The sequence below is a fragment of the Crocuta crocuta genome, unplaced genomic scaffold (genome assembly GCF_008692635.1).
Source record: "Crocuta crocuta isolate KB4526 unplaced genomic scaffold, BGI_CrCroc_1.0 scaffold267, whole genome shotgun sequence".
NCBI lineage: Eukaryota > Metazoa > Chordata > Mammalia > Carnivora > Hyaenidae > Crocuta > Crocuta crocuta.
The window spans coordinates 1402392-1429051 of NW_027531899.1; the positions used below are offsets into that span (position 1 = coordinate 1402392).

Below are 26660 nucleotides of genomic sequence, written 5' to 3' on the forward strand. Positions count from 1 at the left end.
GTGTGTGTGTGTGTGTGTGTGTGTGTGTGTGTGTGTGACCCTGACAGCCAGCAGGGAGCTAGCAGAGCTTATCACCTGCTCTGGTGGGCGGGGCGGGGGGAGGGGTGACCCAAGAAGGCTTCCCAGAGGGGGTGACCTCTAGTTCAAGATAAGGAATACAGGAGATGCACTTCACAAAGGTCAGCAAGGCTAAGTGCAGCGGGCAAGGAGACCTGGGGCAGGCCCTCGTCAACCAGAGGAGGGGCCAGGTTTGGTCCTCTCCCCAGGCACAGAGAGACATGGGAGGATTTCAAGCAGAGAAGGAACCCGAGCTGACCTCAGCCACACCCGCTGGCCCACTGGAGGTGCCAGGGTATCCCCAGGTCCTGCCACCTCCGAGGGGCAGAGCTGGGCCCTGGCTCCTTCCTGCCATGCAGTGAGGAGACTCCACCAGAGCTGCCTCCGCATCCCCGAGCCTGCTCCCCGATAATTAAACCGTAAGCTGATTAGTCAAGGAAAACCTTTAATTAGCCCTTGAAATCATTCAGGAAAATTACAACCTCCTCTCCAGGCACCCTGCCCACCTTCTCCCAGGGCCCAGGAATGATGCCAGGGAGGAAGCAGGGTTTGGGGAGGGGGGCTCCTGCCCCTAATGAGAGCCTCACCTGGCAAAGGCGAAACCTAGGGTGCAAGGCGCCTTGTGGGAGAGGAAGGCACGGACTCCCCCGGCCACATCATCAAGCACCTCAGCATAAACCCAACAAGAGATGAGCAAGGTCTGTTCTGGAAAAGTAGGGCGCGTTCCTGAGACACGTCAGAGAAGACACATAAATGGGGAGATATACCACGTTCATGGACTGGTAGACACAAGATGCTTGTCAAATATTTAAATAGAACTCAAGAAGCCAGGAATGGCCCGGACACTCTTGAAGAGGAACAAGTAGGAGTGCTTGCTCTCCCCATGATCAAAACTTCTTATCAACTACAGAAATGAGGGCAGCGTGGGAGTGATGCAGGAATAGGTCAAAAGAGCGAGAAAAGGACACTTATACAGACACAGGGTTTATGATAAGCGTGGCCATGGAGAAAAGCTGGCCTGCTTTTAATAAATGGTTTTGGAGGACTGGGGATCCAGGCGAAGAATATGAAACTGGATGCCTACCTCACACCATACACACAGATACGCACACACTCACGCACACTTCCAGAAGAAGGACTAAAGGTGAGAAGCAGAACTATAAAACTGTAGAGGAAATGAGCGATACATTTGACCACGTTAAAATTAAGCATTTCTGTTCATCAAAAGACACAATAAAGAAAGCAAAAAGACAGGCAGCAGGTCAGAAACAAAGGCTCTCAATCCAGAACCCAGGATTTAACTTAGAGAACAAATAAAAATGCAGACAGCCCGATGGAACACAAGGGAAAACAGGCGAGTGACTTGAACAGTCTCTTCCCCAAGGGAGCCTCCCTGACTGGCCACCAGCGAAATGCAAATGCAAATCGGCACCCTGAGGAGACACACCAGAGAGATCTGCTCAGCTCCGGTCTGGGGGATGGGCTAGCACTCACCACTGGTGCCACCCTTACCCTCCCCGTCTATGAAATGGGTCAGAGTCATGGCCACCTTCTAGGATCCCGGGACAGACCGGGCAGACGCACAGGAGTGCTACACGGGGCACCGGGCCTGGCAAACAAACCTGCAATTAGTTTTCCCTATTAATCAGTCTAAGGAATAAGCACTCCCCAGGCCCGAGGTCATTTCAGGCCCTCCCCTGCCTCCGAGCAGGGAAGCCCCAGAAGGCTGAGAATCCAAGAGACAGACGCCAAGTGGGCAGCAACTGGATCTGTTTATCCACCAACCACTGTGTCCCTGGAGGCCACAAAGGGCCGGCGTATTTGTAGGAGAGAAACGAAAACAATCACGTTCATGTTTATACGCCAGGCACCAGCTAAGTATATCAGGAGCACCCACACCCAGAGTGGCCTCGATCCTAGAGAAGAGCTGGGGCGTGGTGAGGCCTGAGAGGCCGTCAAATCCAGACTGACCACAGAACCGGCCCTGATGCCAGTTACCCTTCAGTTCCCCAAAGGCCCCTGCGCCCTCTCAGCCCCCAGTGCCCATCCCCAGTCAACCTCTATCCACCCTTCAGTGGCGCTCCCTCCTCACCCGTCTGCCATCATGCGCCGGGGACAGAGGCACTCTGGGCTTGTCACAGCTCATTCCCTTCCTCATCCCTTCACGTTCAATCCAGCAGCATTGACTGAGCGACCAGGGCACAGACACATGAAGCTGAGGTCCCAGCAAGGGACACAGTAAGGGTCCCCCACTGCTACCCCCCAACCCATGAAGCCAAAGTATGAGGGGCAGGGAGGACAATAAGCCAAGTAACCCACAAATCCCAACGTAACATGATATAGGATGAGAGCCAGAAAGAGAATCAAGCAGGGGAAGGTGGGGAGAGACAGAGTGACAGGTGGCAGAGGAAGCAGCATGAACCAGAGGCCCTGAGGCAGGACCCAGCCTAGGACGGTCCAGCAACAGCGCAGCAGGAGGGACGGGGAAGCTGGCAAGGAAGCTGGGTCAGGAGCTCCCCCCCCCCCCCCCAAAGAGATGAAGCCACAGGAGGGTCCCCAGCAGGCAGGGACATGACATGACCCCAGCTCCCTCTGTCCTCAGGTGAGGGCAGGCTGTGGGGGCAGCGGGGGCGCAGGGCACGAGGAGGTGGGTCCAGGCAGGGGAGAAGAGTGGCTGAAGAAGAGGGGGCGGAGGTGGGGGGGGAAGAGTGAAAGGCGCCGGGTTCAGTTCTGAGGCTACGGCAAGCGGCCTTCCTACCACGGTGGGTGTGAGGGGAGAGGACATGAGGACTCAGGGTGATGCCAGACTCCGGGCCGATTACGGGATGGAAGGGGGCCCGACGATGACACAGGGTGGCTGGGGGAAGGCGGGGCTTGGGGGGCCAGCTTCCTTGCCTGTCTGCGTATCCATCTTCGACTGAGGTCTATGCACTAAGACGCACTACACCCAGGGCCACCTACAGTGGTCACCTCTGGTCCCCGTGGTCCCAGCACAGCACTCAGTCGGCAAGAAGCACTTGACCCCTGCTGGAAGGACAGGTAAGAGGTGTCAGGGACAGGAATGGGGGAAAGAGAAAAGAACAAGAGGACTCCAATCACCGATAACAAGCACATGCTACTTCCGCAGTAGAACAGAATATAAAATCCGCCAAGGTCAACTAAATACTTTAACTGACCAGCGGTGCCTGGGTGGCTCAGTGGCTTAGGTGTCCTGTCCGCCTCTTGGTTTTGGCTCAGGTCATGATCTCACAGTTGGTGGGTTCGAGCCCCGCATGGGGCTCTGCGATGTTGGGACGGAGCCTACTTGTGATTCTCTCTCTTGCTCTGCCCCGCCCTGCCCCTCTCTCTCTCTCTCTCAAAATAAACTTAAAAAGAAGAAAAATAAACAAGTTTGACCAAGCGCTGGTGAGGCTGTGTAGTGCACGGCGGTGCCATCCCCACCCTCTGACCCAAGCAAGGCACCCTGGGTAGACTCCCTGGAGAAAGGCTGCACACGCGCGCGCCAGCAGACACGGTCAAGGACAGTTACACCCTGCACAGCGGGGGACACAGCAATCAGCTCTGGTGTGTTCTCAGACAGAACACTATGACCTGACGGCCCTAGAGCGCACGGCTGGACCTCCCTGACTGCCTACGAAAGCCGGTGGACACAAACAAGGACAGGCCAGGGGGATTCCATTTACATGAGGTTCGAGCGCAGGCGAGGTGGCACTCTGTCATTCAGGGGTGCGTGTGTGGTAAGAACTCTGCCGAATAGCAGGGACATGGTGACCCCCAAGGTCAGGGGGGTGATCGCCACTGGGGTCATGATGGACAGAGTGGGGGTGGGGGCTTCCAGGGAGCAGTGTTCGGTCTTCCCCTGGGTGTGGTGAGGAGTCGGTCACCCTGTAATTAGGTGGAATCGATGTGTGCACTTACGCACATTTCCGGAGCCATATTATGCCTTGCGATCAGTAAAGGCAGGAAAGTAGTGGAATCATAAACATACATGAATATATACAGACACACACGTGGCATCTCGGAGTCCAATCATCTGCAGTCAGGCTGCTGTGGAAGGTCTGGGGGTGCCCGTGGGCAGCAGAGGAGGGGGCCCTAGGGAGAGAGGGGGTAGGGTGGCCCAGGGGGGCCTCATCTCACCTCAGGGGCATGTGCAAAGAGCCCTGTCCTCTGGTCGTGTCCTATTTTCTCCCCATCCCTAGCACTGACCACTGAGGGGAGGGGAGGGGAGGGGAGGGGAGGAGGGGGAGGGAGGAGGGCGGGAGGAGGCCCAGGAGAGCAGGCCACTGCCCTTCCCTTCCCGTTGTGTGGGAGCGGCTGAAACCAGATTGGGGAAGTGAGCCCAGCTGAAACCACAGCACAATGCCGCTTTATCAGGAGTTTCCACCAGGCCCAGGGCACCTGGGGGTGGAAGCAGGGAGGGTCCCGGACCCCGCCCGGTGTCCGCAGTCAAGGTGCTCCCCTCCAAAGCTCAGCAGCAGCAGCCTGCCTGGAGCAAAGACACAAAGGAGGGGGGCGGCCAGGGAGGGCCTCCTAATCCCTCAGGCTTAGTTCTGGGGGCGGCAGGGGTCATGTGCCAAGGTGGTCTAGAGCCAGACTCGGCAGTGACCCCAGGCAAGTCTCCCAAGTCCGAGATCTCCTCCCTGTGGAAGGGGAGCAGTGGGAGCCCCCAGCTCGGGAGGGTGCTGGCCGGGGCGAAAAAGTCAGTTCGCAGGAAGCAGGGAGCTACCAGTCGCGACATGGAGCGAGGCTGTGCGTACTGACGCGAGCAGCTGAGTCTCCGAGCCTCACTGTGCATCCTGCCTGCCGATTACGCATTTATACCCTCACAACTGCCCTCCGGCGAGGTGCCGTTATCCTCCCTTACAGATAAGGACACTCAGTTACGAGGGGCAAAGCTGTCTCCAGGGTCCATGCCCGCAGCCTCCACCGTCACCGCGTCACATGACAACTCCAGACTGGAGCCAGGAAGGCCTGGGGTTCGAGTCCTGGATCTGCCACTTCTGTGCGGAGGGGTGGACAGCCTGTGCCTCAGTTTCCCCTTCTCGGGGAAAGTACAAGTCCCACAACCAGCTCCCAGGAAAGGAAGCCTGGACGGCTTTCACCAAACTTCATTCACATTAAAATCAGAAGCACCGTAAGGGCGACCTGGCACCTTGGCTGATGGGCAAGGCTCAAAGTCAGCAGATAACACCCAACCACGTGGCCGGCAGGGGAGGAAACCTCGGGGCCACCAGACACAAGGGCTGGGGCGTAAACGGGCACGTGCTCTCGGGCAGGCCCCCAGGGCGCCCCTCAAGCCCCCAAGCCCACCTCCCTTGGACACACCCAGAGCGGTGCCCACATGCGTGCGAAGCCCTGTTGGGAGGAGGGAACACCCGGAAGGGCCTGCGCGGCCATGGGCACGAACACGGGCGCGCCGGGCGACGGCCCCCAGCCGCAGAGAGCGCACGGAAGCGCCCCGCGTCCTCGCAGGGAACCGAAGAGGGAGAACTGCAAGAGTTGGGGCGGAACACAAACATGGGAAGTCGGCTCCACGCGGTGAAACAAAGGGGGCAGACTGTGTGCAGGGACGGGCGTCGCAAGAAAGAAAAGCCGCCGCCGGGAACAATGGCTGTCTCTGGGGAGGGGACCACAGCCCGGCCTGGCAGGGGTCCCCTGTCCCCACATACCCTTCTGTGCTGTGCGGGGTTTCCCAACTCTTAATTTAGGGGGCCGGGTGAGGCGTGCACACGGAGCAAGAACATGCCTTCTTAGAACGAGGCGGCTGGCAAAGGGAAACGAGGTTGCCCGGGGTCTCTGGGCAGAGCGCTGCCAGGGTGCTCGGAAAGCGCCCGGCCCTAAGCGCCCGCCCTGGGCCGGGAGGAGGAGGCCGCAGCCTCAGGGGGGATGGGCGGGGGGGGGGATGTTAACATTGCTGAATTATCAAACTGTCACGGCAGGCTTACTGTGGGCCAGGCATCCCACTAAGCGCTGTACTGCATGAGCTACACTCTCCCCAACAGCCCATTTAACAGGTGAGGAATGTGAGGCCCCGGGACACTGGGGCTCTTTCCCGGGGTGGGGGGAAGCAGGGACGCATGTGCACTGTGTGGCCCTGGCAGGGAAGCTGTCATTGCCCCTGAGGATGGCAGCAGCACCCGGGGGACGGCAGGGCAGGACCAGAGGGCCACAGGAGACAGGCTGCAGTGAGCAGTGGCCTCTGTCTCATCTGCCCCAGCCGGCTCCCCTGGGACCTGGGAGCGCTCTCCTCTGACCCTCCCTGCGCCGCCCCCCACCTTCCTCTGGGCCAAGGCAGACATCAAGCCCCAGCCCCGGCAGACAAGCCACAGCCCCGGAAGGGTGGCTGGGGCGGGAAGGGTCCCATTTCCCTGGCGGAGACTTGGAAGGAGACCGCTTCCTGCTGGCAGCATCTGTGGCCGCCTGGCTCGGGTGATGGGATCAACAGCTGCTGGGGACACCCCGACCGGCGTCTGGCCAGGAAGTCTGGTCGACTGTGAGCCAGCAGGACGAGGAGGGGTGGGGCAGGGGGGTAAGAAAGCGAAGGGGCTGTGGGGGGCCCTCAGGGAGGCAGGGACCCAGGGCCCAGAAACAGCCCAGGTTGGACAGATCTCCAACAAGCCTCCATCTAATAAGGAGGGGCCTGGGTAAGGACCAATGGGACAGGAGGTGGCCTTATCTCATCGAAGCCACTTCCAAATCACTTGAGGGCAGCCACGTGGCTCTAGAGTCTGAAGGCCTGGAGTTCAAGTCCTACCTCTGCCACCCGCCTGCTGTGTAACCTTAGACCCTTCACGTGCCTCTCTGGGTCTCAGTTTTCTCATCTCTAATATGAGGATAATAACAGAACCTACCTCGTAGGCTGTTGTGGAGATCAAATGGGTTAATATGCAGAAAGTACTCACAATTTCCAGGTCCCTCCTCCATCACCGCCACCCTCATCCTCTCCACCCTCATCTCCTGCTGCGACTGTTACAGTGGCCTTCCCACCCACCTACCTACCTATGTCTCCCTGCCCCGCCCCCCATGATCTGTGGCCCATATGGCAAAAGGAGCAATCCTTATAAATGAGAAGCGGGATGTGGGTGCCTGGGTGGCTTTGTCTGTTAAGTATACTCTTGATCTCGGCTCAGGTCACGGTCTCACGGTTCATGAGTTCGAATCCCGAGTCAGGCTCTTTGCTCCCAGGGCACAGCCTGCTTGGAATTCTCTCTCCCTCTGTCTCTGCCCTTGCCCAGCTTGTGTGCTTGCTCTCTCTCTCTCAAAATAAGTGAACTTTTAAAAATATTTTTTTTTAAAAGAAAGAAACTCAAGGGGTGCCTGGGTGGCTCAGTCGGTTAAGTATCCGACTTCGGCTCAGGTCATGATCTCGCGGTTTGTGAGTTTGAGCCCCATGTCAAGCTCTATGCTTACAGCTCAGAGCCCAGAGCCTGCTTCGAATCCTGTATCTCCCTCTCTCTCTGCCCCTTCCCTGTTCATGCTCTTTCTCTCTCAAAAATAAACAAACATTTTTAAAAAATAAAAAGAAAGAGGGGCGCCTGGGTGGCTTAGTCGGTTAAGCGTCCGACTTTCGCTTAGGTCATGATCTCACGGTTCGTGGGTTCAAGCCCCGCGTCGGGCTCTGTGCTGACTGCCAGCTCAGAGCCTGGAGACTATTTCAGAGTCTGTATCTCCCTCTCTCTCTGACCCTCCCCTGCTCACTCTGTCTCTCTCTCTCCTAGAAATAAATAAAAAGAAAAAAGAAAAAAAAGAAAAAAATAAATAAAAAGAAAGAAAAAAACTCAACGTTGCTTCAAACCTTGCAAGGAGTCCCTGGTAGACACAGAACAAAGCCCACGCTCCTGGCCTCAGCCTGTCCGCCCCTGCTTATCTACCACAACTTTCCCGCCCCGGAGTTCAAAGCCTACTTGGTCACGCTGGAGTTCAATGCCTACTTGGTCACGCTGGCCTCCGTGGTGGGACTTGACCATCCAAGCTCATTCGGATCTCAGGGCCTTTGTACTTCTCATACCCACTACCTGCTCTATTCTTTCCACCTCCTTTCTAGGCCTGGCTCACTCTTTCTCATCGGTCACGTGTCTCCTTCTCCAGAAAGCCCTCCCTGCCTCCCCGGGCTGGGCCAGGTGCTTCCCGGATCCCAGCCTTGACGCTTCTGCTGCTTGCTTGTGCTTCCCCAGCCCAGCCCTGACACTCCAGGCTGTCACTGTCTGGGGACGGGTCTGGCTCCTGCATATGCTGAAATTCACGCAGGCAGGGCCAAGGCCATGCTGGTCGCCAGCGGAACGGGCAGTCAGACACACAGAAAGAGTGTAACAAAGCTCTGTCCGTCCCTTTCCACACTTCACCTCCTTCCTCCCTGCCCCGTTCCTGAAGAGGTTCAAGTTAGCGCAGGTTCCTTCCCCACCGTCAGCCCTGAGAGACACCTCCCAGGGGAGCTGGGTCAAAGCCGCGGTCACTGCCCGATGCCCTACAGGGCAAAAGCCTGGGTGTAGGGGTTCGGGGGCCCCAGCTAAGCCTGCCGAGTGAACCACCTCCCCAGCTGTTCCCAGCAGGCCCGGGGGGCCATAAAGCCACCATCTCATGGCTGACTAAAGCCGTTTTGGCAGGGCTATGAACTTGCCCTGAGCAGGACGTGGCGTGAAGGGAACCCGCAAGCTCGGCTGGAAAGCAGACGGTTACGATTGCTTAGGAGAGCAATGTGGAAGGTCTGGCGGTTCCACGGTGAGCCCCATGCCAGAGAGAGAGACTCCGGCCACGATACGAAACACATTCTAGAATGTTCCAACTAGCACTGTCACCGTCCCACATGTCCACCAAGAGGTAAACAGGTAACTGCCGTGCGGCATGGTCACGGCAGAGGCCATGATCCCAGCGCAACACGCGTCCTCGCAGCGCGCTAGGCAGACTAATGCTAAGCAAAGAGCAGGCTGTTTACCGGAATACCACTCACCTGATCTGCGACACTGGACAGCAGCGGTCAGCCCCTGCGGGGCCGCCACAACCTCGCACGGATGCCAGCCCCACCCCCCACCCAGATCCCAGCACTCCAAGCCGGAATCTCTAGGCCGGCTGGGCACCGGCGTGTTTGAAAGCTGTCCAGGAGACCGCAGCGTGCGGCCGGGACTGAGGACCGCTGCTGCATCGTTCCTGAGCGCTCTCAAAGGTAGTAAAAGTCGGAAGACCCGCAGAGAAAGGCTGAAGTGCAGGGGCAGGGAGGCTGGGGAGGGGGCGGGGCATTTAACTCCATCCGCACTGCCCGCTCCTGCCCGATGGTGGAGGCGGGGTGTTCCCTTATGCCAAAAGCTTACTTTCTTAGCTAGTCTAAAATCATCAGGAACAAGACTGGCATGTAAGAAATCCCTTGTCTAAGTTCCCACGGCCGGTGACAGGGCAGGGACCCGAACTCGGGTCCCCAGTGCCAAAGCCCTGTCCCTCCTTATCTGTGCCAAGCCCGGCATGCTGAGCAAGCTGGAGCCACGAGGGCAGGAGGCTGGGCTGACCTCATGGGACCGCCTGGCAGCGTGCCCTCCCGGTGACTCTGCCCAGAAGGGGGCGGGGCGGCTGGCTGAGAAAGCCTGGAGGCAGGTGGGGGTGGGGAGGTCCTCCCGAGGGAGACCGACACTAACACAGCACCTACTGTGGGCCGGGGCCTGGGCCAAGCGCTTTACACCCTGCACCGTCACGGCAATCCCGCGAGGTGGCCACCATCACTATTTCCATTTTGCAGGCAAAGAAACTGAGGCTCAGAAAGTTCAGCAACTTGCCCAGAGTCCCAGCCTGGGAGCGCAGGTCCCCTCCCCTCCCTGCTCCTCCGCCCCGCCCAGGCCAGGCACCCCAGGGGTACGGATGAAGCCGTGTATCACTGGCTGGGGGTCTGCTCCCACGAAGGGATGCCGAGAGGGGGGAGGGCTTCCGTGTCTCTGTCCCGTCCACCACCACCACGGGCCCCGCACGCAGCCATGTCCACCGGTCCACCGGCAAGAGCCGGGCAAACTCTGCCACCGGGCCGTGCTTCGGGTGGGGGTTCAGGGCAGGAACACGGGGGAGACTCCTGCCGTGGGGGGGCCCACATTCTGGGGAGGAGGCAGGGAACAAGCCGTGCCCTGAAAACCCAAGTAAGAACAGAGCAGAGGGCTGGGGAGAAGACGAGAGAGAGAGATAAAGAGAGTGGGGGGCTGAGAGAGCTGGTGGAGTGACTGGAGTGAGGGGGCGGGGAGGGAAGGGATTCCAGGCAGAGGGAACAGGAAGGTCAAAGCCCCGGAGGAGGGCATGTGTCCAGAGCTGAAGAGCAGCAAACACAGGGGAGTGGGGTTGGCTCTTGAGGAGGGATGGGGAGGAAATGAGGTGGGGGCGCCTGGGGACTGAGGTTCTCAGTACAGAGAACACTCAACTTTGTATAGGGTCCCACTCAAGGACACCCTCTCCAGGCAGAAGCCCATCAGACTGCCTTGGACTCTGGGCCACCCACAAACACCCACACACAGGAACTTCTCTTCCCAGATCACGCCCTTCCAAGAAGCCCAGAGACAACCCATTCCAGTCCAGGGAGTGGCTCAGCTTTGCCCAGCTCCTGGCTTCCAGGAACGGACCTTCAACAATCTAGGAAGTAAGTGAGGACTAGGGGCAGGAGCTCTGGAATCGGCCAGACCCAGCGCGGAATCGGCCAGTGTTACTCAGCAGAAGCTATCGGAGCCTCAGTTTTCCTGTCTGCAAAGTGGGTCTATCCGGTACCCACGTCACAAGACTGTGGGATAATGAAACAGCACCGAGTACAGCGTTAGCCGTTATTAAATGTTAGACAAAACTATGTTCGAGAGGCAGCAGCGCATAGCTCCGTTTCGCACCCAGAAATCCAGAGTTTGAATCCCAACCCCACAACTTATTCATTAGATGATCCTGGGCAAATCACTTGGTCTCTTAATAACAGTGCCAACCCTATAAGGTTGTAGGAAGGATTAAACATACGTAAAGCATCTAAACGACCTGGCACGTAGTAATTTATGCTTGTTTGCTATCATTTTCATTATCTGCGGGAGGGGGCTCTCTTTTACTCCACCAGGACACCCCTGACCTCCCTCTGGAACATTCCTCGCGTCCTCTCCAGCAATGCACCCCGCTAGGGTTTTAACTTTTGACCCTCAGGTAACATCATCTGTCAGATTCTGACCTTAACTCCCCTTTGGCCACGCCCCACATTTGATCCCTTAAAAAGATGCCCCCCAACGTAAATCGCATGCATCTGCTCCGCGGGCTGCTGCCATAAACCTGCGAACCATCAACCCCCATGGCTGTGATCTCTGACCCTGGTAGGCGCACCCTGCCTTCAAGTGATTAGCTTTGGACCCCATTTTTTGACACTCGCCTCGGCCTCCCCAGAACGCACCCCACTCTAAATTTCGAAATTTGCGCTCTCCTTCGCCACGCCCCCTTCGCGAGTTTGACCTCTGACCTGCCCTACACCACCCTCCCCAGCAGTATTGACCCCCAACCTCTCGGACGCGACCCTTCCCTCCTCGAGTGAACTTTGACCCCAGCGGCCCCGCCCCCTACTTGCGTAAACGATCTCCCACCGCCGTCGCCCGGCCCACCCCAACCCCTGGCCAGACCGCTTATCCTACCGGCTCGGCGCTGCAGTCGCTCGCGGCCTAGCTGCTCGACTCGGAATTCCGAACCCTCACACGGCCCTCAACTCTCTTGCGCCGCCGCCACCGCGGCCACTGCCGCCGCCATGTTAAATCCCCAACGAACATCCGGGGCTTTCCCCCCTCGCCGCCCACCTGTCCCCATAGCAACGGGGCTGACCGGGCAGGGGGCAGGGCCCACTCAGGGGCGGAGCCGGGCCGCCGGCGGAGCCCGCTCCAGCCTCTGATTGGTGCAGATTGTCCAATCGGAGGCCTTCGGGCGGAAAATGCCAAGCCGGGATTGGAAAATTTGGAAAGGGTGCGGGGAAGCTGATGCCCCGCGGAATCGAGTTCTTAAAGGGGAAATGACTCTTCTCTTGTAACAGACCCACCTTAACCAAAAGGAGTTCTTGGATGGAAAGCGGTAATGCGTCATAATGGCCAGAAACAGCTATTACTCCCTTGTTATGTGCCAGACACCCGACCAAATGCTTTACTTGCATCGTCTCGCTAAACGCTCATTAAAACCCCATTTTAGCGTTCATACCCAACTTACAGATAAAGAAACTGAGGCTCAAAATGGTGAACTAGCTGTCTCAGGATTACAGGAAGTAGATAATGAGTTTCGAACGACAGTCTGTCTGAGTTCAGGAACTTGACCTGGAATCAAGACACTATTTGATCTTACTCTTTTTAATAAGCTTTTAAAAAGTGAATACTTAGAAAGAAAGAGAAAGAAAGAAAGAAGAGAAAAAAAAGAAAAGAAAAGAAAAGAAAAGAAAAAAAAGGAAAATACCAGAAAACAAACAACAAAATCCTTAAACTAAACCCAGACAACCTCTCCTGTGATTTCACTCACTGGCGCCACCTACCTGGCTCTTCCAGAAAAATAATCAGGTGCTCTCCCTCCTCGACGTCACTACTTTGGCTGTTCCTTCTGTCCAGATTAGACTTTCCCCACGTACCCCAGGGCTCCCTCCCTTGCTTCCTTCAGGGATTTACACTAATATCACCTATCAGTGGTCTTATTCCTTCCCACCCTAACTAAAGCAGCAAACAAGCCTCTCTCATGCTACTAACTTTGCACTTTTTCCCCCTTATTTTCCTGCTCTAATCGCTTCTAACAAACCAGATGATTAGTTAATTCTAGTTATTGTTTCTTGGTAGTTTACTGAAATGTCAGCCCGAGGAAGATTGCACGAGTCATTTTTTTTTCTGTATATTTACCTACTTCTTTTGTTTTAACAGAATCAGAGGCATACGTTTATATAGCATTTTACATGTTTTTAAAAACAAGAGCAGAAATATCACCGGTCTCTTTCCCTGTCATTTTCTTCAAAAGCATTCGTTTTAATGGCTGCAGATGTCATCCTGTCAATGAACTCTGATTTGTTTAACCACGCATTCTTGTTGAACGTCTAAGCTGTGATAAATATTTTGCTATTATAAATAATACCCCTCCCCATTCAAGCAGTTAAATATTTGTGCACATCTCTAAATAATTCCTTTGAACGAATTCCCACGAAAGGAACTGCTGGGTCAGAGGAAATGTACAGCTTTAAGATTTAATAATAGTAACAGTTGCCATGCTTGGAGCTAAGCTGTGTAATTTTAACTACAGGGGCTATGATTATTCGTGCCTGTGCCTCCCAGAGGAAACCCAAGCCTAGAGAAGTAACTTTATTTGCTCCAAGTCGCACAAGCTAACGGGACAGAGCCAGGGCTCACCCCCAAGCTTTAACTCCCAGGCAAGACTCCCGCTAACTGCCCTCTGCTGCCCCCACACGGCCCGGAAAGGACATTGCCAAGTTGTGCTCCAAGGATCCAGTTCACACTCCCAGCCGCGATCAGAGGGAGGAGCGTGCGCTTTCAAGTATCTTCGCCAGCATTAAACATTCTTGTTTTTGTGCTCTTTTGAAATCTGTACGGCTTACAGGGTCTCCGTTTTTTAAAAAGCACGTCTGGTAGCGAAGATGACGGCACTTGATGCAGGTCGGAGTGATGGGAGGAGGGCCAGGGGTAGTCTTTCTCTTTAAGGCAGGGCATTAGCTCTAGAAGCCCCCTTGGAACTTAGCTAGGGGTCTCTGTCAGAGATCAGACCCCCAAAACAAGCCCGGGGGTAGATCTGCTCCAAGGGCTTCCTCAGGATGCCCTTCTTCAGGGTTCTGAGAGAGAAAATCAGCCTCCTACATAAGGCTTTCTAGAGGAGGTGACCCCCCCCATGGATCGAAACAGGTGAGGAGGATTTGGCTTCATACAAACGATAAATTTCAGTACATCAAGGGAAAAGATAAGTGGCAATAGATGGCAGGCAAAGCTTTCTGTCCTTCATATGTAAAGAGCATTTTCAAATCAGTAAGAAAGATGAACATACAACATAAAAATAGGCAAAAGACATGAACAAAAATCTAAAATACAGACAACGAAGAAGAAAAAGATGGAACTGGCAAATAAGAAATTAATGAACTGGATATTAAACTCTTAAACAGATCCTTTTTTTTTTTGATCTCTCAGAAAAAAAAATTGTATTATAATTAGTGCTGAGGAGAATTCAGGACAGCAACCACTCTCCTACCCCACTTCTAGGACTATGATCTGGGGCAGGCTTTCGGTAATATCCATCAAGAGACCTAATAATGCTGTCAACCCTTTGATACAACAATTCTTCTTAGAATTGTTCTTAAAGGGAAAAAAGACATAGACAAAGATATATATGTGAATGTATAGGTGACCTTTGAACAACACAGATTTGAACTGCATCGGTCCACTAAAAAGCATATTAAAAATTTTTTTGTTTATTTATTTTGAGGGAGAGAGAGCGTGCACGCACAAGCAGGGGAGGGGCAAAGAGAAGGAGACACAGAATCCCAAGCAGGCTCTGTGCTATCAGCGCAGAGCCAGATGCCAGGCTCCAACTCGAAAACCGTGAGATCATGACCTGAGCCGAGATCATGACCTGAGCCGAGATCAAGAGTCAGATGCTTAACTGACTGAGCCACCCAGGCGCCCCTAAGCAGAACTTTTTGAATAAATGCAATACAGTACTGTAAATGTATTTTCTCTTCTCTGTGCTTTTCTTTTCTTTTCTAAAAACATTTATTTATTCTTGAGAGAGAGAGAGATCAAGTGTGAGTGGAGGTGGGAAAGGGCAGAGAATGAGGGAGACAGAGAATGCAAAGCAGGCTCAAGGCTCAGGGCTGTCAGCACAGAGCCCAACGCAGGGCTTGAACTCACGAACTGTGAAATCATGACCTGAGCCGAAGTCGGACACTTAACTGAGCCACCCAGGTGCCCTCCTTTTTAACATTTTATTTTTAAGTAATCTGTACACCCAGTGGGGGGCTCAAACCCACAACCCCGATATCAAGAGTGGCATGCTCTGGGGTGCCTGGGTGGCTTAGTCGGTTAATCGCCCGACTTTTGCTTAGGCCATGATCTCGTGGTTCGTGGGTTCGAGCCCCGCGTCGGGCTCTGTGCTGACTGCCAGCTCNAAAAGAGTGGCATGCTCCACTGACTGAGCCAGCCAGGTGCCCCTAATCACCATTGTTTTTTTAATTACTAACCAATCATACCAAACTTCACAATTTCCCTAGTATTGCATATTCAGATTGCTTCCAATGTTTTGCTTCTTGCTACTCTCTAAACACTTTACCTGCATGATCTCATCCAATCCTTACCACTTCCCTATAAGATGAGATCCTTAGCTCCATTTAACAGATGAGGAAACTGAGGCATGGGAGGAGGGTGGGAGGTGGATCAAAGTCCCACCACTTATAAGCAGCTTTGCTGGAATTTCAACCAGGAAGTCTGACTTCAAAGCCGATGCTCAAATTCATTCAATAAATATAGTTGTTGAATGCCATCCATGTATTGGATAATTACAACCGCCAACATGTATTGAAGATTTTCTATTCCAGCAGCCCGGGCTAAGCACCTTACATATACGACCTCCTTTAATCCCTACAACCTCCCGAGGCCCTCCTGTTATTCCCGTTCTACGAAAGGGCAAACAGAGGAACAGAGAGGTTAAGTAACTTCTCCAAAGCCACACAGGCAGCCTGGCTTCAGGGTCTAGGCTTCCAACCGTTTCTCTTCTTTATCAGAGAACAAATGCTTGAGAGGTAAATAATAGACACCTGAACACGTCAACACTATAAAAAAAGGTGACGAGCGGAGCTCAAAAGGTGTCACAAAATACAACCGGGCTGCCGTAAAAAGAATGTGGAAGACACAGGACCCAGCGATCCCACTCTGGGTATTTACTCCAGAGAAATGAAAACATACAGTCCCACGATGGCCTGTACGGGAAGGTTCAGAGTGCTTGTTTTGGGGGTTTTGGTGGTTTTTTTTCTTTTTTTTTTAAATATTTTTATTTATTTCTAGGGGAGAGAGAGAGACAGCATGAGCAGGGGAGGGTCAGAGAGAGAGGGAGTCACAGACTGAAACAGGCTCCAGGCTCTGAGCTGGCAGTCAGCACAGAGCCCGACGCGGGGCTCGAACCCACGAACCGCGAGATCATGACCCAAGCGAAAGTCGGTCGCTTAACCGACTAAGCCACCCAGGCGCCCCAATGGTGGGTTTTTTCCCCCCACAGCGCTTGTTTCCATCATCGCCGGAAACTGTAAACAGCTCCAAACGTCCATCAACGAGTGAACAGATAAATCGGTCGCAGTATATCTATTCCGTGGACGCTACTCGGCACAGAAAGGAGGGAACCGTGGATACGCAGGACCTCACGGGTGAACTGCAAACGTGTTAGGCCGAGTGACAGAGGCCAGTTGCTTATAGTTCCGTTGCCAGCATTCTGGAAACGGTAAAGCCAATCTGTCGTGACAGTGGGCACATCAGTCGTTGCCTGAAGCTGGGAAATGACTGCTGGGAAGGATCCACTGCAAAGGGACAGGAGGGAGACTTTGGGGCGGTGGAAACGTTCAGGCTCTTGACTGAAGTGGCAGTGTCCGGGGAACACGCACCGGTCAAAACTCCTCAAATTGTACATTTTATTTTCTTTAATGTTTGTTTATCTATTTTATTTATTTATTTATGTTTACAGTTTGCTTATTTTTGAGAGTGAGAGAGAAAGCACAAGCAGGGGCAGAGAGAGAGAGAGAGAGAGACACAGAATCCGCAGCAGGCTCCAGGCTTCGAGCTGTCAGCATAGCCGGACATGGGGCTCGAACTCACAAACTGTGAGATCGTGACCTGAGCCAAAGTCGGATGCTCAACTGACTGAGCCACCCAGGTGCCCCTATTTATTTATTTTTGAGAGAGAAACAGAGAGACAGCATGAGCAGGGGTGGAGGGGCAGAGAGAAAAGGGGGAGAGAGAGAGAGAGAGAGAGAGGGAGAGAGAGAGAATCCCAAGCAGGCTCTGAGCTGTCAGCACAGAGCCCATCGCGGGGCTCAATCTCATGAGTGGTGAGATCATGGTCTGAGCCAAAATCAAGAGTTGGACGCTTCAGTGACTGAGCCACCCAGGTGCCCCCAAAATTGTACATTTTAAAAGGGTCCAGTTAATTGTATTAAATGGAGTTATAGTTAAAAGGTTTTTTTTAAGTTTATTTGTTTATTTTGAGAGAGAGAGAGAGAGAGAGGGTTAAGCGGGAGACACAGAATCCAAAGCAGGCTCCAGGCTCCCGGTTGTCAGCACAGAGCCCAACACGGGGCTGAAACCCACAAACTGTGAGATCACAACCTGAGCCGAAGTCAGATACTTAACCAGCTGAGCCAACAGGCGCTCTAAGAGGTTTTTCATTTGTTTGTTTTTAATTTTTTTTAACATTTATTCATTTTTGAGAGAGACAGAGTGTGAGTGGGGGAGGGGCAGAGAGAGAGGGAGACACAGAATCCCAAGCAGGCTCCAGGCTCTGAGCTGGCAGCACAGAGCCTGATGCAGGGCTTGAACTCACGACCTGTGAGATCATGACCTGAGCCGAAGTTGGACGCTCAATCGGCTGAGCCACCCAGGCGCCCCTCTAAGAGTTTTTTTTTAATGCAGTAGAATAATGCATGGGGTTTAGTTAATATCAATATTGGTTAGTTTTAATAAATATACCAGATTTAGGTAAGATTTTAATAGTAAGAGGAAACTGGGTGTGGAGTTTATGGGAACTCTGTGCTGTCTTTGCAATTTTTCTGTAAATCCAAAACTGTACCAAACACTGAAGTTTATTTTTAAAAGTGAAAAAACAAAAGAGCAGACAGGAGATAATACCATGCCAATGTTAATTTATACAGGAAAGAAAAACAAGTTACAAACCCACCCACATCATATGATAGTATTTTCATTTTAAAAAGTCAGGGGTTATGAGGGGAAATGTTACAAGGTCAACAAAAGCTGTTAGAGATGGGACAGCCAGGAAATTTCTAGTTCTAACTTTATTCTTTTTTGCATGGTTTGAATTTTTTAAAAAAAGATTTATTTATGTATTTTTAATGTTTATTTTTAAGAGAGAGAGTGACCAAGGGAGGGGGAGAGAGAGAGGGAGACACAGGATTGGAAGCAAGCTTCAGGATCTGAGCTGTCAGCACAGAGCCAGACACGGGGCTTGAACGCACGAACCAGGAGATCATGACCTGAGCCAAAGTCCATCGCTTAACAGACTGAGCCACCCAGGCACCCATGAGCTTTTCTTAAACAATCAGTGTGTTACTTTCTCCCCTGAAGTAAAATAGGGCAGAGGCTGAGAGGAGGGGTCTCTGCCTAGAAGCAGGGGCCTGGGTGGCTCAGTCGGTTGAGTGTCTGACTTCGGCTCAGGTCATGATCTCAGGGTTTGTGGGTTTGAGCCCTGCGTCAGGCTCTGTGCTGCCCACTCAGAGCCTGGAGCCTGCTTCGGATTCTGTGTCTCCCTCTCTCTCTCTGCCCCTCCCCCCCCCAGAATAATTAAACATTAAAAAAAAATTTTTTTTTTTGGAATGGAGAGAGTGTCTTGTCTCCTCAGGCCTGTGTGTGGGACAAACAGAGAGGAACTTTTTTGTCCTATGTCCTCATCTCCACAATCTCTCTTGCTCATTCCTACGGTTACAATAAAAATGTAGCCCGAGTACAAAAACAGGATGCTCAGTCAGTATTGAATTTCAGATAAACCTCAAGTCATTTTTTAATATAAGCATGTCCCCATGCAATACTGGGGACATACATAGACCACACATTTATTTATTGTTTCTGAAATCCAAATTTAACTTGGCATCCTGAAAAAACATAATAATTGGCATCCTGTATTGTATCTGGTAATCCCACTCACCCCACACCAGTTACCCTGGCCTCACGGCTGTTTCCAAACACAGCCTCAGTCCTGCCTCAGGGCCTTGGCACCTGCTGGTTTCTCTATCTGTATCACTGTTATAGGTGTTTTCTTTGGCCAGCTCCCTGTCCTCTGGCTCAAATGTCCCCTCCTTAGAGAGGCTTTTCCTGGACATGATATCGACAGCACCCTTTGCTATCTCAATGCTTTTGTAAACATTTTTAAAAATTTTTTAAATTTTTTTTTATTTATTTCTGAGAGAGAGAGAGAGACAATGTGAGCAAGGGAGGGTCAGAGAAGGAGGCAGACACAGAATCTGAAGCAGGCTCCAGGCTCTGAGCTCGCTGTCAGCACAGAGCCCAATGCGGGGCTCGAACCCACGAACCGTGAGATTATGACCTGAGCCAAAGTTGGACGCTTAACCAACTGAGCCACCCAGGCTCCCCTTGTAAACATTTTTTTAATGTTTGTTTATTTTTGAGAGGGAGAGAGAAGCAGGGAGAGGGAAGACACAGAATCCGAAGCAGACACCAGGCTCCGAGCCGTCAGCACAGAGACCGATGCAGGGCTCGAACTCACAAGCTGCGGGAGCGTGACCTGAGTCGAAGTCGGATGCTCAACTGACCGAGCCCCCCAGGCGCCCCCATCCCAGTGCCTTAATTCCAGTGTATTTTCTCCGCAGTGCTGATCTCTATCTGGCGTGCTCACATGATAGCATTTTTGTTCATGGTTTCCTCTCTGTCTCCCCCAACAGAATTTAAGCGTCACAAGGGCCAAAACGTCACCTTGGCCACCAAAGTACCTACAGCAGTTGGATCATAGCGGGTGCAGCGTTCTTTCCTGGTTCTTAGCTATAATCAACAAAAGCCATCTTCGGCTGATTTGAGCAAGGAGGCACGTTAGTAAATAAATATTTGGTAACGAATGAATCCTGAGACCCACAGCTTCCCTCCCATTTGTCTCTCCGTAGAGCCCGAGCCACCCCGCTGGCTGTCCCTGGGGCCCCTCCCGGGAACACTCACCCCCAGCTCGCTCTCTGCGGACCCTCCAAAAGCCTTGCCCGGCTTCGCCCTCCCAGGAGCGGTAGGGTCTGCAGTCCGGCGACCTGTCATTTGCCAGACATGTCACACGACAGGTGTTGCAATCAGCCAGGCGGGCCGGTCTCCTGCGCAGCCGCAGTGGGAGCCCCAAGGGCTGGGTCTCCTTAGCATCGTTGCTGCTCCTTCCACACCAGGGGCCGCATTAGGCATTTTATCTGCGTGTCTCCTGCCTTCCCTCCTTCACTCAACCAGTGTTTATTGAGGAACTACTTTGTTGCGGGTCCTGACACTCCAGGGGTAAACAGAATGGGCAGAAACCCCGGAAGCTCACTTTCTGACGGAGGAGATGAAAAGTAAATCATTAAAGACGTATCTTTACAGTCGATCACAAAGCAGAAGTGATCTGAGGGCAAATAACAGCAGGGAAATGGGAAGTAGGGGGTGGGACACTGTGTGTGTGTGTGTGTGTGTGTGTGTGTGTGTTTATTTACTTTGAGAGAGAGAGAGAGAGAACAAGCAGGGCAGGGGAAGAGAGAATAAGAGACAGAGTCCCAAGCAGGCTCCGTACTCTCAGTGCAGAGCCGGACGCGGGGCTCGAACTCACAAACCGTGAGATCATGACCTGAGCCGAGATCAAGAGTCAGATGCTTGGCCAGCTGCGCTGCCCAGGAGCCCCTGGGATGTTGTTTTGTTTATTTTTTTTTTAATGTTTTTTATTTATTTCTAGGAGAGAGAGAGAGACAGCGTGAGCAGGGGAGGGTCAGAGAGAGAGGGAGTCACAGACTGAAACAGGCTCCAGGCTCTGAGCTGGCAGTCAGCACAGAGCCCGACGCGGGGCTCGAACCCACGAACCGCGAGATCATGACCTAAGCGAAAGTCGGACGCTTAACCGACTAAGCCACCCAGGCGCCCCCCTGGGATGTTGTTTTGAACAAGGTGGTCAGGGAAGGCCTCACTGCAAGGACTTGAGGGGGGGGTGGGGGAGCCAGACTGGCACCCAGGGGCCCGTGCCGCAGGCAGAGGGAGCAGCCAGTGCAGACAGAGGAGGGTAATGTGCTACAGTTGAGGCCCGTGTGGCTGGAGCAGAGAAGACAGGGGCAAGTGATGGCAGAGGAGGACAGGGAGGTGACAGGGGCAGATCGTTTGGGCTGGGCCACAGGGACGACGCGGACTTTCACGCCAAGTGACGTGCAGCCGCGGGAGAGCTCAGGCCGAGGAGGGACACGATCTGACATAAGTGCCCACGGGTCCCTTTGGCCTGCACGCGGAGAGCGGACTTCGGGGGGCGGGCATGGGAGCAGAGGGGACACCCGGTAGGAGGCAGACAGGACCAGGGTGGGGGCGCCTTAGAGTTGTGAGAAGGGGACAGATTCTAGATAGACTTTGAAGACCAAGTCCACCGAGTTTGCTGGCTAATTAAACGTGGGACACGACAGGGGCGCCCAGGTGGCTCAGTCAGTTAAACATCTGACTCTTGATCTCGGCTCAGGTTCATGATCTCACGGTTCATGAGTTCAAGCCCCGCATCGAGCTCTGTGCTGATGGTGCAGAGCCTGCTTGAGACCAGGAGAGACTTGTCTCTCCTTCTCTCTGCCCCTCACCTGCTTGTGCTCTCTCTCTCTCCCTCAAAATAAATAAATAAGCTTTAAAAAAATGAACAAAGTGAGAAAAAGAAGAGTCAAGGACAACACAACACCAAGCCTTTCAGTCTCATTTAATCCCAAGGCAACCCCGTACCATGTGATCATTCTTTGGTGACAGACGATGAAACAGAGGTTCAGAGTGGGCCGGCAGCTCCACATCCCACAGGAAGGGGCAGAGCTGAGATTCAAATCCAGCTTCTGTCTCATCCCAGTGCCGGGCCTTTGCTGTCTGTGGACCCCACTGCCCAGGCCCGTTTGTAGCTGCCCTCAGGCCTGGGACAGAACGTGCCAGGCACCCATGGGCACCAGCTCAGTCTTTGGCTGCAGCATGGACTCCCCAGCGGGTGACTTCACAGGCTGCGTGCATTCCCTCGTGGCTTGTCACCCGCGTTGGGTAACTGGGTTTCTCTGCTCGCCCATGAACTCCTACGGGGCCCGACCGGGGCAGATTCATCACTGTCCCCGGCGTGTCCCCGACATCGCCCAGCCAGGGCCTGGCATGCGGTGGCCTTCATTAAGGCAACAAATATTTATGAAGCACCTACTTCATGCTGGGCTATGCAGGGGTGAGCCCTGGGCACCACCCTCCCGGGATTGACAGTCCAATAGGGAAGACAACCCCCCCCAGAAAGTGCCAGCCGAAGTTGGCACGGGGCCACCACCCAGCCTAATAAGGGGGTCTGGTAGGGGGGAGAGGGCCCGCGGAGCGTGAGAAAGAGCTTCGTGTAATTCAGGGACCTGCAGAAAGGCCGTGTGCCTTGGGCACGCTGCGGATGGCTGGGGGCGTAAGTTTGAGAAAGCTATAATGCGAGGTCAGCCTGCAGAGCTGGGGACCCGCGGGCTATCCTGGGGCTAGAGCCCAGCTTGGCCTACGGTTTCTGGAGTCAGATATGCCTGTCATCAGCTCAGAGCCCTCCTGTGGCTCCATTGCACCCAGGATAGGGGACAAAGCGGGGCCCTACAGGCCCCACACGATCTTTCCTTGTCACCTCCCTGCCCCTCTCTCCCCCTCACTCACTCCACGCCCGCTGCCCCGGCCTCCACACTGACACCCCGGCGGGGGCAGCCACGTTTCTGTCTCAGGGCCTTTGCACTGGCTGTTCCTCTGCCCAGAACGCTCTGCCCCCATGGCTACTCCCTCGGACTCCTTCAGATGTCAGATCAGATGTCACCCTCCTGGTGAGGTCTCCCTGATTATCCTTGTGATTATCCAGCTGTCCCCCCCTCAAGGCCCTTCCTTGCTTTGGGGGAGCACTCAAGAGAGTTACCCTGCTTTCTGGCTTTTCTTATTTAGTGTGTTTGCTCTCCGACCCCCTGGGTAGAGCATCAGCTCCATGAAGGCAGAGATCCCCGGTCGTGGCCCCAGGGGTCCCGCGGGACTGAGAACGTGGTAGGTGCCCAGGAAATGATGGTGGAAGGAACGAGAGACGGGGAGGAGGAAAGGAAGGGGAAAGGGGAAGAAAACAAGCAGATCCGTGTAAACACCACTAGCTTGGAGGCAGGAGTGTTAACGCTTCTCCCCTCCTGGACAGATCAGTGCTGGGCTGGGAAACTGAGGCACAAAGCAACACTGGGTGGCCCTCTTTGGGCGACTGGGGCACGGAGGGCTGGCCCAGGAGAGAGTCGCCGACGCCACCTGCTGGAGAGTGGTGTCATGACAGCCGCGCCCCCGCTGCTGCCTGCCCTGTGAANNNNGAGGAGCGGCCCAGGGGGCGTCCCCAGCGGAACTGCATAGTGACAGCGACGAGCCTCTTTATTCCAGAGGCCCCATGGGCGCCCCACCCTGTCAGTGCTATGCAGGAGAGCAGGGCTGCCCGGCTCCCCTGCTCCGCTTCACTCGGTCCCTGTACACCTGCCCCCCTTACAGCCAGAGGGCACCCCCACCTCTCCAGGAGGGGAGACCAGCCCCAGCTCCCTGAGGGCTGCACGGGGAGCCTCATAGAGGTGGTCACAGCCGCTCTGACTATCCGCCTGGGCCTGGGCAGCATCTGGTCATCTGGTCCCACCAGCCGAGAGAGAGGCAGCGAGGCCCCGGGGGCTCGTGACAAGAGCTGTCCTTGGGGCTAGAGGTACATCATCCGGCCTAGCAGGGGTCTCACCACCCACACGTCGTCCACAATCTTCCCGTCCTGCCAGGGACAAAAACAAAGGCAGTAATGAGAGCAGGAAGTTCTGATTAGGGGGGGGCAGGGGCCTGGATTCAAATTCCAGCTCTACTTCACCGGCTGTGAGAGATCGGGCAAATTGCTAGACCTCTCTGAACCTCAGTTTTCCTCATCTGAAAAGCGGGGATGATAGTAATGGCACCTACATCATAAATCTTGTAGGAATTAAATGAGATTATTTGTAGAGGGCTTTTTAAATTTAGTTTTTATTTGTGTTTTATGTTTATGTATGTTTTATTTTTGGTGCCAATTTTTATTTTTTACATTTTTTTGAGTTTATTTATTTTCAGGGAGAGCGCATGTGCACACGTGGGGGAGGGGCAGAGATAGAGGGAGAGAGAATCCTAAGCAGGATCCACTCTGCCAGTACAGAGCCCTACCTGGGGCTCAGACCCATGAACCATGAGATCATGAGCTGAGCCGAAACCAAAACCAACCGACTGAGCCACTCGGGCGCCCCAAAGGATGCTTTTAAAAGGGGGCGCCTGGGTGACTCAATCGGTTAAGTGTCCGACTTCGGCTCAGGTCATGATCCCACAGTCCTTGGGTTCGATCCCCACATCAGGCTCTGTGCTGACAGCTCAGAGCCTGGAACCTGCTTCAGATCCCGTGTCTCCCTCTCTCTCTCTGCCCCTCCCCCACCAGCTCTCTGTCTCTGTCTCTCAAAATAAAGACATAAAGAATATATATATTTTTTTTAAAAAAGGGGGCCTAGAGCATGGTGAGGATTGTATAAGTGTAGGATATTATTACAAGCACAAACTTCCATATTCTACACACCCAGGAGAACCAAATAGGATAACACATAAGCCTACCCCTGGAGCATGTGCCGCTCAATAAATGGAAGTTACTTATGATAAAAAGAACACAGTTGAGGGAAGGGAGAGGGGGAAAAAAAGAAAAAGAAGGAAAAAAAAAGAACATGGTCTTTGAGGTCATATCTCAGCTCTCTCAGCTCTGCAACCCTCCAGCTGTGTGACCCTTGGAAAATTACTTCCTGTCTCTGAGCCTCAGTTATCTCATCTGCAAAATGGAAAGAAAATCTGCCCCACGTGATTGCTCAAGTGATTCAAATACTATCAGATGGAAAGCGTCTAGCCCAGCACCTANTCTGTCTCTCAAAATAAAGACATAAAGAATATATATTTTTTTTTAAAAAAGGGGGCCTAGAGCATGGTGAGGATTGTATAAGTGTAGGATATTATTACAAGCACAAACTTCCATATTCTACACACCCAGGAGAACCAAATAGGATAACACATAAGCCTACCCCTGGAGCATGTGCCGCTCAATAAATGGAAGTTACTTATGATAAAAAGAACACAGTTGAGGGAAGGGAGAGGGGGAAAAAAAGAAAAAGAAGGAAAAAAAAAAAGAACATGGTCTTTGAGGTCATATCTCAGCTCTGCCACCCTCCAGCTGTGTGACCCTTGGAAAATTACTTCCTGTCTCTGAGCCTCAGTTATCTCATCTGCAAAATGGAAAGAAAATCTGCCCCACGTGATTGCTCAAGTGATTCAAATACTATCAGATGGAAAGCGTCTAGCCCAGCACCTAATATACAACAGGTGCTCAATAAATCATGATAATAACTGCTATTATTTTAAAATTATAGTGGCAACGGGGCGCCCGGGTGGCTCAGTCGGTTAAGCATCTGACTTCAGGTCAGGTCATGATCTCACAGTTTGTGAGTTCGAGCCCCAAGTCGGGCTCTGTGCTGACAGCTCAGAGCCTGGAGCCTGCTTCGAATTCTGTGTCTCTTTCTCTCTCTGCCCCTCCTCTACTTGTGCTCTGTCTCTCTTTGTCTCCCAAATAAATAAATGTAAAATAAATAAATAAAATGTAAAATTAAATAAATAAATGTAAAATAAAATATAATAAAATAAAAAAAAATTACAGGGGCAAAAAATAAAGAATAGTGAACCATGATTATCTGGGTCCATCTAAACATAAACCATTTCTACCACCCACACACCATATTCGTGTCCCTCTCCCTGCTCCCATCCCTCACCTTTATCAGCCCCTGCTTCATGTTGATAAATATCTATGGAATTTACCATGTTTGGGTAACTGTTCTTAGCACTTCTATATAATAAGTCATTCAACTATTATCATCCCCTTTAACAGATGGGGAGATTGTGGCTCAAATAGTTGAAATAAGTTGCTTGAGGTCATCCATCTGGTAAATAGCAGAGGCAGGATTTGAACCCAGGATTTCCAGCTCTGGAGTCCGTGTTTTTTGGTTTGTTTTTTAATTTTTTAATTTTTTTTTTTTTGAGAGAGAGAAAGTGTGAGCAAGGGAGGGGCAGAGAGAAGGAAACACAGAATTCGAAGCAGGCTCCAGGCTCTGAGCTGTCAGCACAGAGCCCGACTCAGGGCTCGAACTCACAAACTGGGAGTTCATGACCTGAGGGTAAATCGGCCGCGTAACTGAGCCACCCAGGTGCCCCTGAGGTCCATGTTTTTAACCACTCGGCTCCAGAACATGCCAGGCCCGGTCTCTCGGGCCGGTGTTTGGACCCCTGCTCACTGACCTGGTCGTCTGACACCTGCTGAATGTGAACGTGGGTCCCGTTGAGGATGTGCAGCCGCGTGTACCCGTACTCTTTCACGCGCAAGGCGCTCCAGGGCCGCGGGAAGAGGGAGAAGGGGGTCAGCCGCTCCTCGCAGCCCTGCCAGACAGAACCGTTCAGACCCAGGGCTGGGGAGGGTGGAGGACCCACAAGGAGCAGAAACAACCTCCCGGGCCAGGACCCTGCTGCCCCCAAGGAAGACAAAGTCTGTTAAGACTTGACCTCACTCATACTCAGAATTGAGGGTCTTGACCCAGCCAGGCTTCCTGTGCCCTGGGTCTCTGACTTCTAGAAAAGTGCACGGCTGGAAAAGACTGCCCA

At 53.2% G+C, this 26660-nt stretch overlaps 2 protein-coding genes across 2 annotated transcripts in view; both read right to left on the reverse strand.

Moving 5' to 3' along the window:
* Positions 1 to 11797, reverse strand: part of PAK4 (p21 (RAC1) activated kinase 4) — a 44390-nt gene extending 32593 nt beyond the window's left edge. The window contains exon 1 of the mRNA XM_077773628.1: positions 11673 to 11797. The gene's annotated coding sequence lies outside the window, so the exon portion shown is untranslated. The remainder of the gene's footprint in view (positions 1 to 11672) is intronic.
* Positions 11798 to 23315: 11518 nt separating this feature from the next.
* Positions 23316 to 26660, reverse strand: part of ACP7 (acid phosphatase 7, tartrate resistant (putative)) — a 41832-nt gene continuing 38487 nt past the window's right edge. Inside the window, exons 13-14 of the mRNA XM_077773868.1 lie at positions 26301 to 26438; positions 23316 to 23730 (exon numbers count right to left, since the gene is read on the reverse strand). Of these exons, the coding sequence (XP_077629994.1) occupies positions 23665 to 23730; positions 26301 to 26438 (204 nt within the window). The 3' untranslated portion in view covers positions 23316 to 23664. The remainder of the gene's footprint in view (positions 23731 to 26300; positions 26439 to 26660) is intronic.